The sequence below is a fragment of the Aspergillus puulaauensis genome, chromosome 2, assembly GCF_016861865.1.
Source record: "Aspergillus puulaauensis MK2 DNA, chromosome 2, nearly complete sequence".
NCBI classification, from domain to species: Eukaryota; Fungi; Ascomycota; class Eurotiomycetes; order Eurotiales; family Aspergillaceae; genus Aspergillus; species Aspergillus puulaauensis.
Window position 1 is genome coordinate 2,463,883 of NC_054858.1, and position 17,013 is coordinate 2,480,895.

Here is a 17,013-nt window from a genome sequence, read left to right on the forward strand (position 1 = left end):
GAAGTGAATGAACTGATAACGCACTTTATATCTTCACTAGAGACATATCTAGGTGATCTGTATAACCACTTCCCTTCACTTCTCAGTGTCGAGGGTTGAGTGTTGAATGAGTGATTGAATTGATCCCCGGGGGTCGGAAGTGGATAGCATTCAGCGCAAACGGCAAAGCAATCAACACTGCTCCTCACCTGTCCCTTCATTGCTTTTCTGTCAAACCAGATCAATATTTTACTTGTTCCTGAAAGTTTAAGCGACCATGGCGTATACCGATGATTCAGTTAAGGCCAAGCTGTCTGCTCTGAATGAGACACAGGAGGGCATTGTGACCGTCGCGCAATGGGTTATGTTTCACAGGTACAATCATTCGATTTATGTCTCTTGATGCTTCACTTACTAACAGAGCAACAAGTAGACGGCATGCCGAGCGGACTGCACAACTCTGGCTCCAGAAACTCCGCGATTCTCCAGCCGCGAAACGCCTCAACCTTATATACCTCGCAAACGGTACGTTCCTCACCGGAAGCCTCTGGTAGTTCGAGACTGATAAGGGAGCAGAGGTTGCACAGCAGTCAAGAGCGCGCCGTAAAGAAGACTTTCTCATCGCTTTCTCGCCTGTTAGTGCGCGCCATACAGAAACAGAGAAGAGTTACAGCTAATATGAACTAGATCATTGCCGAAGCCGTGGCAACTGCCTACAAAGGTTCCTCAAATGATATCCAGCAGAAGATCAGGCGCGTGATTGAGGTCTGGAGACAACGCTCTATTTTTGAACTTCCAATTCAGGAGGCAGTCGAAGCCCGTGTGGATGGTAAGATCACCCGAGTTCGATTTGTAGGCCGGCTGCTCACATAATTAGAAATCGACAAGTCGCGTTCCACTGGCAAGAAGCCATTGCTCGGTGGCTCACTATTTTCGAGTCCATCCGGTTCAACACCGTCGGAGTTACAGCCATTGGTTCCGCTCCAGGTATCACTTTCAAAGGCGGCCGTTGCTTCTGGGACGTCTGGCACGGCCGCCAATTCGGAATACGATAAGATGAGTGATCCCAATGTTCCATTACCGACTCCTCCTGTGCACGCGGCCCGTCTTAGTCAACTTCTGAAAACGCTTGCAAATGCGGAAAGCTCCGTATCAGAGGTCATCAAGTCACGCGCTGCCCTTATTGATGGGTTGGAAAAACTTCTTGAAACCAACCGTACGGCTCTGTCGAAGGAGGAAGCTCTGGCAGTGCAGTTGCAAGAAAGAAAAGCCGAAACTGAAGCGAAGAAACGAGATGTCGAGGATGCAATTATGAGAGGCCTTTCCGCCGAGAATACTCCAGCGGCCGAACTGGGAGCTACTGGGGAAACTGGAGACGCCGTTTCTCGGCCAGAAGTAGAAGCTCTCACGCCGCCTCCTGTTGAGGCTATTACACCAGTTGGCTCGCCGAAGCGAGAACTGCCGTCCAACGAGGAAAACGGAGGTCACTCGATTGCAGGTTTCTCATTGGGATTCGACAACACTATCGATGCTTCCATTCCTGGACTCAGCGGCCTAGGCCAACCTTCCACAACAGGGTATGGAGAGGTCGCGCAAGACAGTATGAACGGATTCCAGGCCAAAAAGAGGAAAGTCGCACATGAAGAGGAGGACTATGCAAAGTTCGCAGGTGGTGATCTCGATGCGGATGTTGCAGAGCTATTGAACCAGGAAAGCCAGGCCCAGGGATGAGTTATGCTATGGGCGTGCATTTGTCAAAGCGAATCTAAGCTGCGACCATTTCTTCTTCCCACATGTTATTCTCAATGTTGGCGGTCGCCTTATATCGGATCCTTGTAACAATTATTTTTGTCTTTCTCCCTTTTACTTTACATCGAAGTTTTTGTCTGGCACTTGGCATCATATTTCTTAATTTGTAAGGAGTGCACGGGTATTTGGTGCGTCTATGCAATTCAGCTTAAAAACAACCATTCGCTACTATGGCCGATGGTCATCATCAAATAAGGATAATATTCTCAAAACTACATTATGGTATCTCTAGAAAACACAAATAACTATCGATATATATCGGGATCTGCCCATTTGTTTCTTGCCACATGAGTCAACGACGAAGCGCGCGAACGCCTATAAGTTATTTCAAATGCTCGCGGTTGACTGTCTGGCTCAGAAGGGGGTGAAGAAGGAGGCGTAGGTTCCGAAGACCCATGTTTCTTTGGCTTGACAAGGAGAACGATAATCATTCCCACCACTAGGAGAAAGAGTAGTAGCATGATTTTACGTTTTGTGGTTCGTCGTTGGTAGCCAGTCGCCTATACGGATCAAATTAGCAAGGTTCTTTGCATTTCTGTCTTTAGAAGGTTGCTTTTGGGACCAACATACCACATTGAGCTCCTTCTGCGCTGATTTGACATCGGTATTCATTCTCTCTACGTTGTAGTCAATGCGATCCAGCATAGTGCCTTGGTCGATGACCATCGTCTGTAGCTCACGGAATATATCGGACAACTCGATAATTCCCTTTGCAATGTCGTTGATCTCTCGTTCTCGTTGTAGAATTGCGGCATCGTTCTGGCCAGTCATGCGCTGAGTAGTCTGCAGCAGGGTTGTTTGGGAGAAGGATTTATCGGCATCGGACTCCATTAACGACGGGTCTGTATATGGGTTTTGCACGGGGGTAGCGGAGCGGTCGAATTGCGACGCTGTATCTTCGAGTCCTCGTAATTCTATCGACATATCTGTGAGCTGAATGCTTGGGGAAGATGGCCTAGGTGCCTTACTTCTTAAATAAGTGCTTTGTTTCTTCCTGAACTGAGCGCTAGCCTCTTGTACCCTCGACGCTAATGATATTTGAATGTTCTTCGCCATGGTCTCGTCTCCGCTACTCACACCATCTTGTTGCTTAGCCTCTTGCACCATCGTTTCGATTCGCTTGACATGCTTCTGGCATTCATGGAAGCCGCGAGTGATTTCTTGTGTATATCGCTCGATAACACGCTCGTCTTGTTTCCGCACGTCTTCATCGCCAAACCCCGGTAATAGGTGCTTATGGTGTAGCTTATCTAGCTGTGCCGATTTCTGGGCGATGTCCGCAAGCAAGTCCGTAACATCCTCCTGCACGTCGACCCAACGCGGCGGGAGAACATCCATCTCAATGATGGCATCGCCATCATCGTCTATCCCTGTGGATTCGGATATAAGTCGCCGACTTTCCTCGGACTGTGATGCGACGTCGGAGAACCCATTGGTGGCTCCAAGGTATCTCGGCTTCTTCGCGGGGTGATGTGTGAATGACTGGCGGTAGGATATGTAACTGCGAGAGAGGTGGCATCAGTATAAGTGTACCAGGAGCGCATGCGCAAAGGGAGTGCTGTTAAGTACAGATTGGTGCGGTCCCGCCACATCGTGGGCGACTATCGGGGCGTTGTTTCCCCAGATCCTATCGAAGTGTCCTTTATGCTACGCTGAGCATCATTGGCTTAAAAAACAAAGCTTAGTTAGCACAGTATGGTCGTTCATAAAGTGGTAAAGGCCCGAATTGAATTAAGAGGCTAATGAAGTGACACCAGAGCTGCTTCGAGGTCCAAACTAACGACGTAACGGCGATCCAGCCAGAGCAGCGGACATCGGCAGCTTCATCATACACGTGAAAGGACACGCTAGTCCTTTTTTGGAACTACTGTACCTGGTCCGCGGCTGGCCCGTCGCTCGCCGCCTTAAATGCTCACAGAGGAGAGACCTCTCACTTGCTGCTGGATACACTGAGGAGCCAAGGAACGTTTGCTATTAGTTGCGGAACCGCCCAAAACAACAACAACAACAACGGGCATAGATAGATGCAACGAAGAGGGGTTGAGCTTGTCATTTCATAACGGTTATGCAACTTCTTGCGTTGTGCCTGTCGATCCACTAGGTACTGTGCTCGTTTTCCAAGGTTAAACTGGTCTCTACGCTGCCAGAAGATGATGCAACAATGCAAAGCCAGATTACAGCTTGATTAACCTTCTATTATTCGAGAATGGGTTTGTATTGGTCTTGATGGATGTGTGAGAGAAGTGAATGATGCTATGACGTAGGTTTTATACGAACCCAGAGGCTCAGAGGGCAGTTGGGCTCGAGCCGCACGAAGGTAATAGTATCAGGGGGCGATGCCCATGGCTGATTTGAGCCTTGCTGCGGTGAAATATTGCGTAAGAGTTTATATCGATTTTAACTGCGTGCTACTGTATAAGTATGTAGTTGACTTCGGAGAAACTTGCAGCGGGTCAACGAGAAGTAGCGAGGTCACTCGCTGTATTCATTGGTTTTCAATCTCGCCAAGGGAACACGTCACTGTATAAGATCATCACAATCATGCTGATTCAAGAACAATGGAGATGTTGGCGTTGATGAGCATTGGTGCGAGCTGAGTTTCAGCCCTTCAGCCCTCAGCCTCGAGGAGTGGTTACAGCGGGTCACGTTTTGGCCTAAGCGACCGCCTTGCCAGGCATCCAGCTCAGTGGCTGGCGCTGGCTGCTGGTTTATTATTGCTAGCTTGAGGCGACTATTAGGAGTCAGTCCCCTTAACTCTCTCTTCCCCCCACTACCGCTCATCTCCACCACCGTTTCCTCGCTCCTGTTATTTCTCCTCATTCCTGCTTCATCTCCTATCCGACTTCCAATTTCACAACTTCCCCGCCAACTACTCTCATCATGGTACACTTTCCTTCCTTCTCATCGTGGATGCTGCGTCCAAAACGCACCCCCGCTTTGCGGGGCAGATCTACCGGTGTCCTGTGCAGATGAGCTGACGAGTTCACCCCCCAGGCCGACTCTTTGACCGAAGAACAGGTTTCCGAATACAAGGAGGCCTTCTCCTTATTTGTAAGTGCCATTGATTCCATTGGTATCAATTAAATAGCTTTTCCGGCAGGGTACTAATCTACTCTGCGCTTAACAGGACAAGGATGGCGATGGTTAGTGTGCTCCCCGCGATAACTTAGTCGCATACGCCCAATGTCGACATCATAATTCTATGTAATTGGACATTGACACACGATTCAGGCCAGATCACTACCAAGGAGCTCGGCACCGTGATGCGCTCGCTCGGCCAGAACCCTTCAGAGTCTGAGCTTCAGGACATGATCAACGAAGTCGACGCTGACAACAATGGCACCATTGATTTCCCAGGTACGTGGCCTTGCAAGAATTAAAAATGATCGTGAAATCGAACAACTTTTAACTGTCATTTAGAGTTCCTCACGATGATGGCTAGAAAGATGAAGGACACCGACTCCGAGGAGGAAATTCGGGAGGCATTCAAGGTTTTCGACCGTGATAACAATGGCTTCATCTCGGCTGCCGAGCTGCGCCACGTCATGACCTCCATTGGTGAGAAGCTCACTGATGATGAAGTCGACGAGATGATTCGTGAGGCGGATCAGGATGGTGATGGCCGGATTGACTGTACGTTGGCTTCCCCGATTATGATTTGACGGTCAGAAAAGATGCTAATTCTCAGCAGACAACGAATTCGTCCAACTTATGATGCAAAAATAAATGCCTCTTATCTTATGATGTCTATCGTTAGCGAAGAAGGTGTGGACACTTCCCAAATGTCTCATCTTAGTTGTTATATCATTCAATGTAGCCTATCTAATTGTGGGCGCAGCACTTGGTGGTTGTTGCAACTTTCACTTTGTTCTCAGTGCGCCTCTGTTTTCCTTTTATCCCCTTCCATTTCCCAATGAAGATGCGTAGAGTTTGGTAGTTCAGGATTACAAGCTTCGCAAATTGGAAAGTTACACCCGTCCATGATCGAGCTTCCCTCCGCTACCTATTTTCTGATGCCTATTTATTCACCTTTCTTTAGTGACTGAACTTTTGACCTACATCTGTTTCTTTTTTTCCGTTGCACCATGACCATGCGTTCAGTCTCGTATCTCAATGGGTGATCTACGCAGTGCATTTTTTTCTAGAATGATGATGTTGATGAGCCTTTCTTGAAATGATAATCCTAACGGCCCTATCATGCTGTAGTTGTACTCCACACAGAGGTATTTAGTCGCGCCATAACTGTTCTCTTATACTCCTGACGCCCAGAAAGCCAAGCTTTTTTGTAACGTTAGCTAGATGCTCTGTAAATTTACTAGCAAAACATAGCACTCATCGGTTAAATCTAAGAATCTCCATGAACTGCCTTGCCACATCCGCGCCAGCATTGGGATCGGGATCTTCATCCATTTGCTGCCCATTTCCATCCTGGTTCCTTTTCTGGTTAGCATTCTGGTTGTTTTCCTGCTTCAGTTTCCGCAGCTGCTCCTTGACCTCCTTCCCTACATCGGGCACAAGAATGGCCTCTCTAGCTCCTTCAAACCCCAGTTTCGCCCAGAACTCCCTAATCAAAGATGCAGTGGCGGCATACTCCACATCGATATCTGATTCCTCCACGGCATCGGGAAACGCCATATCAATACCAGAATCATCGTCCTCGTCATTTTCTCCCTGGCCCCATGTATAGGGACTAGATGCCTTTGCTCTCTTCTGCCTCCTTGACTGATACAGTCCTGATAGCGTGGTAACCAGAGACGGACCCCGCCATTCTATTTCTACCACTGTTCCTCGTACCCGCACAGCAGGTTGTGTTTGTCGTACATCGCCGACGCGAACGCGGAAGTCGCCGATTTCATAGACCATGCCGTTTGGCACAGCAGTTGTGTGCCTGGGGCACCAGAAGGGTTGGCAGGCGTGTACGAAATGCTGATATAAGGCGTTGGTTGACGGAAGCGGGACGGTTGTCATAACCATTGGTGTTGTAACATGTGCAGGCTGTGAGGATTGCGAGCTCGATGGGGTAGGAGTCGCTGTCACTGTTGCTGAGCCATGACCCGCCCCATCTGGGGGCTGTGAAGCGTATACGAATCCATGGGTGGGATAATGTGTCAGAGAAAGAAACTGCATATATTTTGGAGCCGTGGGTCTTTGAGTTCCTGATGGTGGTATACACGAGGGAGTGTCTCGCATGAGCTTGTGCTCGAGGGCCCAGCGTGCGACAGGCGTTGACTCATCAGCGAATTGAGAGCTAATGCGCTCTGTTATTGTGGCCAGGGCCGTGGAGGCATTTGGATTTGAGGGGATGAAAAAGACTCTGTCGTTTGTTAGCTCTGATCTGGTAGTGACTGTATGGCGTTGGTCTATACCCTGTGAGAGGCATGTTGTAGCCCGCGCCGGAAAAGATTCTTATATGCCAGTCAGGCTAGGAAGCGAATTTCTGAGTAAGCAAGACCTGGTGATAACAGGTGCACTCCTCAATGTATAAGGGTTGATTACAGTTAATGCAAGATATAGCTTAACATTCACACCAAGCTAAATCTACGACACTGTTTGTTAACCCAGAGGAGCACAAATGTTCAGGTAAATTAAAAGACCGACCTCGAGAGAGAGAAATATCCAACTACAGTGAGGTACCAGATAGATAAAGTTGCACTAAACTATAGATTTGAGAGGATTGTACTTGCTGGTATAAGGTAGGAAGAGCCCGTGTAGATTCATGATGCAGTCAGATTGGTGTTGCAGCTGTGAATCGTTGCCTGAGGCTAAAGTACAAACCAGACAAACATTCCGGGAGGCGTCCGTGAGTTGAGAGGTTCCATTTGTTATGGCCCACTTCTGGGGTCAATGCAATTCCCGTTCAGTTCCCACCTCCAGAGTGCCATCAAGTTTAGCTGTCCCTTGACCGTTCAATCACTCTTCGCCAATTCAAACCATCTTAATTGTGGATCAAAACCTATCAATGTTTTCACACTGAGCTCGAGCCTCAACCTCAGGAGAAACCCTTGTCAACATCGCCAAGACGCGGGAAGTTGGAAGGCTGAGCGGCGCCCCAAATTAAGAATAGAAGCGATGGAGAAGATTCGCTCTGGACCGCTTGTCTTGATTAGTGTCTCAGGTCCCAGGGACCACAGCTTACGCAACGCTCGGTAGATCTATTTCAGGGCTCTGTGATCTCCTCCCACCTCCGACATTCCAGACTCGCCCAAGAAGCCAGGGCTCAGGCAGCCGGCGCACTAACAATTATGGAAAGGGTACTTGGTAGCTTCACCCAGGGCCCGAATTATCCCTGCGCTAGGCTTTTTGGAATCGGAAATTCATGAGTTCGATGGAGGCAAACACGTTGCCATCATCGCTCATCGACACAGCCAGCTTCCAAGCTTCCAAGAGTGGAATCAGCGGCGATCATCTCCCTTGAACGGCATGACATTGGTGCAGTGGCCAGTGACTGATCATTGATCCTACGTATCTTGACTGGCCTATTTCTCCATAGTCGAACACCCCTTGAGAGACTGGGAATCCCCCTCGGCCGGAGGCTTCAATTCTTCACATATTTCCTAAGCTGAGGGCCTGAAGCACCTGGTATTCGCGTACCAAATCTACACTCATTCAATGTTGCTACTTGGTTAATGATCAATTTAGCTCAAGCTGTAAACAGCTGTTCACTCCTTCAATGCAATTGACGTCTATCATTTTCACTCTACCTCAAAAGCCATGTTTTTAATAAGGAAAAGCTATGCCTTGCCTGCATTCTTTCTTACCTTTTTTATATATCTCTTTTTCAATTCCTTACCGCCAGGCGCGGAAATAGCCTATACTGAACACCATCCACAACATCCACACGAAAGCGTCACCAAGCCTCCAAAAGACGACAATAGTATACGTTGGACCAAAAATGAAGAACAGTATCCGATTTCCGATTATTTTCCCCTGCCAACCGCCTCCCCATCTCCGATCCCTCAAATCCAGTACAACTTCCCTTCGGAATCATGGTTCACTCGCATGTTGCGGAAGCGGAAGCAGAGCGCGGTAAAGAAAGCGTTTGAGCATGCATGGGATGGGTACAAGGACAATGCCTGGATGCGGGATGAACTATCGCCTTTGAGCGGGGGATACAGGACCTCTTTTGCCGGCTGGGCAGCTACACTGGTCGATTCTCTTGATTCGCTGGTTATCATGGGCCTTATGGATGAGTTTGAGGAAGCGTTGCATGCACTTGAGCATATCGACTTCTCAACAACTGAATCAGTTCAAATCAATGTCTTTGAGACTAACATCCGATATCTCGGAGGTATTCTTGGTGCCAATGATCTTACACACGGCAAGTATCCGATACTTCTGCAGAAGGCGACTGAGGTCGCCGACTTTCTCTACGGTTCTTTTGATACCAAGAACAGAATGCCCCAATCTCGATGGGAGTGGACGAGGTGGGAATATACAATCCCCGACTATGTCACCGATGTGAACTAGACAATTCAATATTGACTCTCCATAGATCCGCATCCGGGTTGGACGTATATCCAAGCCCAAACACAGTGCTCGCAGAACTCGGCTCTCTGAACCTAGAATTTACGCGGATGTCACAATTGACCGGGGATAATAAATATTTCGACGCGATCCAACGGATTACGGATAGCCTAGAATCGGCCCAAAATAACACTGAGGTGCCTGGTTTATGGCCAATGATGGTGGATGCCCGCTCGATGCGGTTTAGTGACCCTCGATACACCGTCGGTGCAATGGCAGATTCAACATATGAGTACCTTCCCAAGGAGCACATGCTTCTTGGAGCCCAGACACAACAATATCAACGAATGTACGAGACCGCAATTACGCCGATCAAGGAGCGACTTCTGTTTCGGCCCATGACCAAGGACGGAAAAGATATTCTATTCTCAGGGAACATTTACGCCTCATCAAAGTCCGACACGAAAAAGATTGACCCGCAAGTGGAACATCTCAAATGTTATCTTGGAGGCACAGTGGGAATTGGAGCGAAAATATTCAATCGTTCTGAAGAGCTGTCCGTTGCCCGGAAGTTGACCGATGGCTGCATCTGGGCGTACGACATCATGCCGTCCGGAATCATGCCTGAAACCATGTACGTCAGTGCCTGCGAAGACGCAGAGAATTGTCCATGGGACGAAGGTAAGTGGTATCAAGGCGTGCGGTCTCGTCCGCCTAAGCATGCCAACATTGCGGAAACCGATGCGGCAGCTATAGCCCTTATTGAGGAGCTCCAGCTATATCCAGGTGTCACGCAAGTCGCGGATGCACGTTATATGTTGAGGTAAGCGGTTCTAAGAAATCGATCATTTTCAGACTTAGCTGACATGGCTGCTGAAGGCCCGAGGCGATTGAGTCTGTGTTCATACTCTACCGCATCACAGGCGACAAGAAATACCAGGATGATGCATGGCGCATGTTCAAACACATTGAGAAGACTACTCGAACGAAGTACGCCCATGCAGCCATTGACGATGTGAAGAAGACGAGGCCGGCTCAAATGGACTTTATGGAGAGCTTCTGGCTAGCGGAAACGCTGAAGTACTTTTATCTTATTTTCTCGGAGCCAGATCTCGTCAGTCTGGATGAATACGTGCTGTAAGTGCTTATGAAATCACCCTCTGTTGAAGTCACAAACACTAATGTGCTGACGACATATAGAAATACAGAAGCACATCCTTTTAGGCGCCCGTCATAATAAATAGCCTTGTTTCTTATAGCGATCTAAATTTGTGAACAGGCGTTATGTATGGACTATGGAGTGCTGGGTTCTCTAGAACAAATTATCTTTCAAGCCTTTTCTCGTATACATAATCTGCATTGCTCTATAACTCTATAATCCAGTGCACCGATGCCTGTCTCAATTTCGATGCCCATCCCAGTACCCCGTCTCGTTATGCGAGTTGGCAGCCGGCGATTCTAACCCATCATACTCAACAGTATACTGCACATCTTTCCGAATAATCATCTTGGCGCTCCCATCACTCCCCATACTCCTCTGATCCGCAAGCTCAATCTCATCCGTCGCTCGAGATGGTACACTCCTCGCCTGTGTCCCCGTTCCCTTTACACCACCACCGCTGGCACTAACAGTACTAAGCAACCCGCCAAACCCAGACGTCACCGTCTCGTTCCCAATCAGCCTTGCCCCTCTAGCCCTTGACCCACCGGACTTCGACGCCGACGATTTATTATAGTACTTCGATGCTTCCCGACTACTGCTTTCCAGCGTGGAGTCGCCTGCGGTTCCGTAGTTCGTGCTCACGGCTGTCATGAACGGCCGCATGCAGAAGATGCTGCATGCGATTAGGGCGTAGAAGAGTTCTACCTGGGCCCATATTAGGGGGTTGACGGGATCGAGAGTTGGGTCGCCCGAGCCCATGTTTTTGTGGATGTAGTAGATGTGGAGGATGGCGAAGATAATTGTTCTTTGTTATGAAAATAGTTAAATTAGCATTTTGCTATTCAGGGATTTTGCTTGGACTAGTTGTGTATGTATGCGCAGTAATAGCAGGGAATTGTATATAACTCACGGAAGTCGAAAGGCGAAGGCGAAGGCGATTGTTAATTTGCGCTTCATGGACATCATGAGACCGGCGAGGAGATAGAGGGAGAGGCTGAAGAGGATCAGTTCAGTAGTGATGTCCAGGGCGACGATAAATTGCCATCGTGATAGCTGGAGAGAGTACAACAATATTAGCCAAATTCTCTCCTCAGATGTCGACATTGAAGCGCTGGAGACGTACCAAGTTTTCGCATTGTCCTCCAGAGGTTGTCCAGGGTCGATTCAAGCCGCAGTTCACTGTGAGAATGAAGATTGCCGGTATCACCCAGAGGGTGCAGAGTATTAAGGTCCCCCAGGATGCTTGGTTGTGTACTTTTTGGGGGGTAAGACGAAGATAGATTCCCACAACGCAGCATTTGGTGATGTATAGGGCGATGAGGTAGAAGACGTCACTGGCGACCAAGAGCTGCATGTTGTTAGCTGCTGGATCTTGCAGGTGACAGTGGTTGGTAAGCCGGGAATCTGCTCACATTTTGAACGCTGTTTACTTTGCTCTGCTCAAGTAAATCAATCGACGTTCCCAGCCCTTTCGAACACGCCTCGAACAGTAATGATGCTTGGATGACGGCGGTGACCTGGGAGACTGTCAGTTCCTTTATTCATCTCGCTCGAACTGCATTAACCCTTACCATTGCTCCTAGGAAGACATAGTCGTCATTCCCAAACGAAGGGTTAAGAGCCAGCCGTACGTAAAGCCGAATCAAGAAGCTGGCCAGCGACAGAACAAGCCCCAGGGCAGTGACGATAATAACCCACGCTCCATGATGCAGGTCATCTACCACCTGGAATGGCGGCGATTGACCTGGCGGTACATAGGGTCCTGGCATGACAGTTGAGCCAGCAATCACAGCGCGTAAGCAGCAAAGGGTTCAGTTATATTCCTCCCATGTGTGCAGATTGCAGCAACAGATCTTGCAGGGCGGCGGGGCAAAGGTTACTCAGAGAGTCAGCTGTCAATGATTTTTTTCTTTTGCAGGGTTCTGCATGAAAATCTATGTTTTCTTCTTCTCGCCTCGCGACCTACTACTGCGCCGCAAGGAACTACGCGCAATGCATGAACGCCGGAGAAGGGCCATTGCTGGGCTGGTCGGAGAGACTTCCGGGGCCCGTACCCTTGCGAGAAGGTTAGCCCTGAATATTCGAATGGCCCCAATCGGGCCCAAGAGCCTCGAAATAGAAGCGAGGGAGAGCGGAATGACGAAAAGCAAGACATCTGACTCTGAGCCCCTGGTACACTGTTTGTGGGATGTGTGATTGATTGTATGGTGGCTGACAGGATCACCAAGCAGGCAAGCACGATCGGCCAAACCAATGCCTGGTAAAGAGATACCCACTTCCGGGATTCTCGATAAGGGCCCGTGGACAGGGATCTATCATCTCGGTCCTGGCCGTGTTCCACTAGGTAAGGTTCATAAGCCATCGCGGCCCACGTTCCGCTTCCTTTCCCATTGGCACTTGGCACTCCGGGCACTCTCATAGACTTTCTTCTCGCAGGCATTGAATCCTTGGGGGCCAAACCAAAACCGACTTCAAACAAGGGATGTTGCGGCGCTGCATACGTGCCTTCAATCGAGTCGGCCATTACTGGCGGCAAAATAACAAAACGCAAGGAACCCCCCCAGCCGTCTTGTGATATGAAGGCAAGGACTCAAAATCCATGTCGTTTCTGTTCGGAATGGAAACGGAGTGTCTGATTTATGGACATTGAGCGCCCAGGTTCCACAGCATGTATGATGTAGCACAGACGAAGTCACGAAAGCGATCATGATCCAGAATTCCAGATTCAACACAACGTGGGGGCCTATGGAGACTCTCAGACTCCACAGTAGTATCGGTGCACACCCACGATGTGCGATGCCATGCTGTCTGACAGCCCGTCGCTTCGGAAAAACCCTTTTTAAGTCGTATAATCTTCGGAGCGTCCGGTTTCCCAGCCCTGGACGAAGGTCCGGCCTTCTAGTGCTCGCAAGAATGGAATGATCCGCGCCATGCAATGGGGACCAGACCTGCAGCATACCTTGACGCTTCCTGTCATTTGGCGAGTTGTGCATAGAAATGGGCCCAAGTTTTCCCTCTGCATGGCGTGCCTTGATAGAAAAAGTAAATAAATGAACTCAAGACCCTATTTTCGAGTCGACAATTCTTTCCACGCAGGAAACCCACCGAGGACTTGGCTGCACAAGGATCTTGGAATGAGATTTTCTCGAAGCCTGCACTAATTTCCACATGGTTTCGATGCTCAACTCCTTGCTTCTTATTCCGTTGGATAATCTTCAAATCAAGTAATATTGACGATCCCTCTTTCAATTGAGGGCAGCGACCCTGATTGAAACTGGACTGGCTTCCTGACGTGTATCCCCTTCTTTTGCTTCTTTTGCTTCTTTTGCTTCTTTTTGCTGCCTGGTGGTTTTATAGTGGCTCCTAAATCCCGATATTACGTCCAAATCCACCGTCTAACACCCTCAGTCAATAAATCATCTCCTCACCATGAGTTCCAACGAGATAAATCCTGTCAGCACGAAAAATGCCGCCGATGTCACTATTGACTATACTGGGGCTAGGCCCAAAGGAACGGTGGCCCCAAAGTATATGGGCACAGTCGTAGACCAATATGACATGAGTGCCATGGGCCGAGTTCAAGTTCTTCGGGTGAGTTATATACCAACAATATCCACAATTGCAAATTAATGATTTTGAACAGAGAAACTTCCGATTTATCTCCATTCTCGGTTTCGCGTGCACGCTGATCTGCACGTGGGAAGTTCTTTTGACGTATGACCTATCTACAAATCATGTGGCAGATGGTGTAACTGACCTTTCAATAGTTTGCTAAGCAGTGTGCTCACCGACGGGGGTACTGCTGGATTAATATGGGGATTCATCATCGTTACCGCCGGGTTCTCCCTTGTCTTCGCCAGCATAGCCGAGATAGCTAGCATGTATGGGTTCCAAACTCCATCTTTGGATGTTTCTAATCAGTATAGGTCACCAACATCGGGAGGGCAATATCACTGGGTGTCCGAGTTTGCTCCTCGCCGCGCGCAAAAATTCTTGAGCTACATCACCGGTACGTCCATGATGTCTTCACTAGGTGACTGTCGCTAATGGTGGTAGGGTGGCTTACTGCAATCGGATGGCAGTGTGCGATTGTGACTATTTCCATGCTTGCCGGCACAATCGTCCAGGGCCTCATCGTTCTCAATGACCCTGGTTATACATTTGAGCGGTGGCATGGCACTCTATTGGTTATAGCCATTTCGACATTCTCAATCCTGTTCAATACCTTCTTAGCGAAAAACCTTCCCATGGTGGAAGCATTGATTTTAATCATCCACGTTGTCGGACTGTTTGCCATTATCATTCCATTATGGGTGCTAGGTCCTCGAAACAACGCAAAGGCTGTTTTCACAGAGTTCAACAACGGCGGTGAATGGAACAGCGATGGGACTGCAACTCTTGTTGGCTTCTCAACTACGATTACTTCTATGATAGGCTACGACTGTTCCGTGCATATGTGTAAGTTTTCGACGTTTTTTGCTACTCCATAATTTACTGATATGTGACCAGCCGAAGAAATCAAGGACGCATCTCGAACGCTTCCCAGAGCTATGATGTCCGCTGTTGGAGTCAACGCGGTTCTAGGGTTCATAATGATTATCACACTTTGCTTTACCCTCGGCGATGTCAACGAGATTCTAGAAACCGATACTGGATTCCCGTTCATCCAAATTTTTTTCAACATAACTCAAAGCTACGCTGCCACAAACACCATGACAGCCATTCTCATCATAACGCTGACAGCAAGCACTGTTACCGAAATCGCAACAGCATCCCGCCAGCTCTGGTCCTTTTCCCGAGACAAGGGGCTTCCATTCTCATCGTTCTTCGCTCATGTAGGTGGATTCCCTGTTCCTATATGTCAAGCAAAAGCAAACTAATCAATGTTCAATACTTAGGTTACGCCAGGATGGAACATCCCCCTAAACTCTGTCATGGTCTCCCTCATCGTAACAATCCTCCTATCCCTCATCAACATCGGCTCCTACGTAGCCCTCAGCGCAATCGTCTCCCTAACCATCACTTCGTTAATGTCCGCATACATCCTCTCAATCGGATGTATCCTAATCAAGCGTTTCCGGAAGGAGCCACTCCCCTATCGACGCTGGTCCCTTGGCCGCTTCGGGATGGCCATCAACCTTGCCTCCATGGCCTTCCTCCTGCCGATTTTTGTGTTCGCCTTCTTCCCTCTGACTTCTACGGTGGATGTGCAAACCATGAACTGGAGTGTCGTTATGTACGTCGGGCTGATTGTGTTGGCATCTGTATATTACGTGGTTCGAGGACGGCATCACTTTGTGCCCCCGGTGGCATTGATTAGGCGGGATACGGTTCCCCTTGCTAGTGGGGTTCGTCCTAATTGATGTGTTTGGATATGTATGAGGTCGGCTATCGGGCCGCGCCGCTTCACGCTTATAATATTGGGCAAAGAGGCAGGTGTAAAAAAGATTGGGGGGAACTTGTTCATAGATCGTGCAGTTGCGTACGTAATTCAATTCGAATATTGCCATAACGTCATGGCTTATACTTGAGCATCTATTTACTTGGGCCTCTATATACTTAGGCATCATAGATGGAGTCTTAAGCCGCTAGGGACCAAGATTTGCATACGTATCACGGTAGCGCAAGCATACCTACTAGCACGCGAGCACCTCTTCTGACAAAAGCAAGCAGACGGGAACAAACGCAGATCAACGAAAATGAATGATGCAAAGTCCTGGTTTCAGTCTGCAGAGTTTTGTACTCGAAACCTCAACGTGGTCGAATAGAGAGCAAGGTTTTAGCCGCTCCCTTCCTCGAGTGAGGCAAATGAGGCATATAAGTAATTCCGCGGTTGAACCGTGATTTAGCCGTTATATAACTCATATGCCAAGTCTATAACAGCTACCTGAAACGTAAAACGTACTTTGGTCGATGCATTACCACCCCGGTGAGATTAACTGGACGCTCCTTTCTTTTCATCTTCGGTGTATGTTCTTGGAAAGTGGTTGGGCTGACACACATCTTCGTTGGTCCTCATCTGTTCGGTGTACAGTGAGGTCACGCGCGGAGAGCCAAGCATTAGCCACTGCGAGCATTATTCACCGACGTTATAGAGTAACTAATTAATAATTTCAGCGAATGTTCCCCAGGGTTTCGGTTGCCTCGGGGGCCTCCGAGCAATCGCTGTTGAGCCGATGCACGTCAAACTTAGTCGTGTTGATGGCGTCCAGTTAGTAAGACCAGGACCAGATAAAGATGCGGGGTTATCTGGACTTCCAGGTTGGAGTAGAGAACTTGACTTGGAGGAAGAGCCCAACAGGACGGCATTCGGCTCCTCTTCAGTCGTACTGCAGAATATATTTAGACTAAGAGGATCATTTGACCAGTTACGTGGCTCGCAATTACCACACTCTGGAGTAGACCTCTCCATATTGTGGAGAAAATAGCAGGAGTTGAGTTGCCAGCTTGCCAGCTTGCCAGAACATGAATCGCATCATCGATGGCTATGATTTCATTCAACGCCACTCTTGGGATACTCTTGCCCAACTACCTGAAATGTCAGGTCCCTCGCTCCTGAGAATCCAAGCTGAACGTGATCTCCTTTCCGGGATCCCCAT

At 48.6% G+C, this 17,013-nt stretch overlaps 7 protein-coding genes across 7 annotated transcripts; 4 read left to right on the top strand and 3 right to left on the bottom strand.

Annotated features, from left to right (window-relative positions):
- Positions 1-256: 256 nt before the first annotated feature.
- On the top strand, positions 257-1,710 carry APUU_21018S (CTD-interacting domain-containing protein; the record flags this gene model as incomplete). Its single annotated transcript, XM_041699724.1, has 5 exons — positions 257-354; positions 413-504; positions 556-614; positions 667-808; positions 857-1,710. The coding sequence occupies 5 exons, from the start codon at positions 257-259 to the stop codon at positions 1,708-1,710; spliced, it is 1,245 nt and encodes a 414-aa protein (XP_041552780.1).
- Positions 1,711-2,033: 323 nt separating this feature from the next.
- Positions 2,034-3,380, bottom strand: APUU_21019A (t-SNARE syntaxin TLG2; the record flags this gene model as incomplete). Its single annotated transcript, XM_041699725.1, has 4 exons — positions 2,034-2,288; positions 2,359-2,702; positions 2,757-3,289; positions 3,358-3,380. The coding sequence occupies 4 exons, from the start codon at positions 3,378-3,380 to the stop codon at positions 2,034-2,036; spliced, it is 1,155 nt and encodes a 384-aa protein (XP_041552781.1).
- A 1,671-nt stretch (positions 3,381-5,051) lies between these two features.
- On the top strand, positions 5,052-5,514 carry CAM1_1 (calmodulin; the record flags this gene model as incomplete). Its single annotated transcript, XM_041699726.1, has 3 exons — positions 5,052-5,145; positions 5,209-5,421; positions 5,480-5,514. The coding sequence occupies 3 exons, from the start codon at positions 5,052-5,054 to the stop codon at positions 5,512-5,514; spliced, it is 342 nt and encodes a 113-aa protein (XP_041552782.1).
- Positions 5,515-6,120: 606 nt separating this feature from the next.
- Positions 6,121-7,168, bottom strand: APUU_21021A (uncharacterized protein; the record flags this gene model as incomplete). Its single annotated transcript, XM_041699727.1, has 2 exons — positions 6,121-7,102; positions 7,155-7,168. 2 exons carry the CDS (start codon positions 7,166-7,168, stop codon positions 6,121-6,123), a joined length of 996 nt encoding a protein of 331 aa, XP_041552783.1.
- Positions 7,169-8,499: 1,331 nt separating this feature from the next.
- Positions 8,500-10,489, top strand: APUU_21022S (glycoside hydrolase family 47 protein; the record flags this gene model as incomplete). Its single annotated transcript, XM_041699728.1, has 4 exons — positions 8,500-9,212; positions 9,281-10,075; positions 10,132-10,389; positions 10,453-10,489. The coding sequence occupies 4 exons, from the start codon at positions 8,500-8,502 to the stop codon at positions 10,487-10,489; spliced, it is 1,803 nt and encodes a 600-aa protein (XP_041552784.1).
- Positions 10,490-10,651: 162 nt separating this feature from the next.
- On the bottom strand, positions 10,652-12,183 carry APUU_21023A (uncharacterized protein; the record flags this gene model as incomplete). Its single annotated transcript, XM_041699729.1, has 5 exons — positions 10,652-11,219; positions 11,325-11,467; positions 11,538-11,762; positions 11,827-11,931; positions 11,986-12,183. The coding sequence occupies 5 exons, from the start codon at positions 12,181-12,183 to the stop codon at positions 10,652-10,654; spliced, it is 1,239 nt and encodes a 412-aa protein (XP_041552785.1).
- Positions 12,184-13,843: 1,660 nt separating this feature from the next.
- APUU_21024S (putative GABA permease) lies at positions 13,844-15,777 on the top strand (the record flags this gene model as incomplete). The annotated part of the gene is made up of 7 exons (XM_041699731.1): positions 13,844-14,005; positions 14,058-14,128; positions 14,182-14,295; positions 14,341-14,423; positions 14,471-14,872; positions 14,924-15,249; positions 15,313-15,777. The coding sequence occupies 7 exons, from the start codon at positions 13,844-13,846 to the stop codon at positions 15,775-15,777; spliced, it is 1,623 nt and encodes a 540-aa protein (XP_041552786.1).
- Between the last annotated feature and the right edge of the window lie 1,236 nt (positions 15,778-17,013).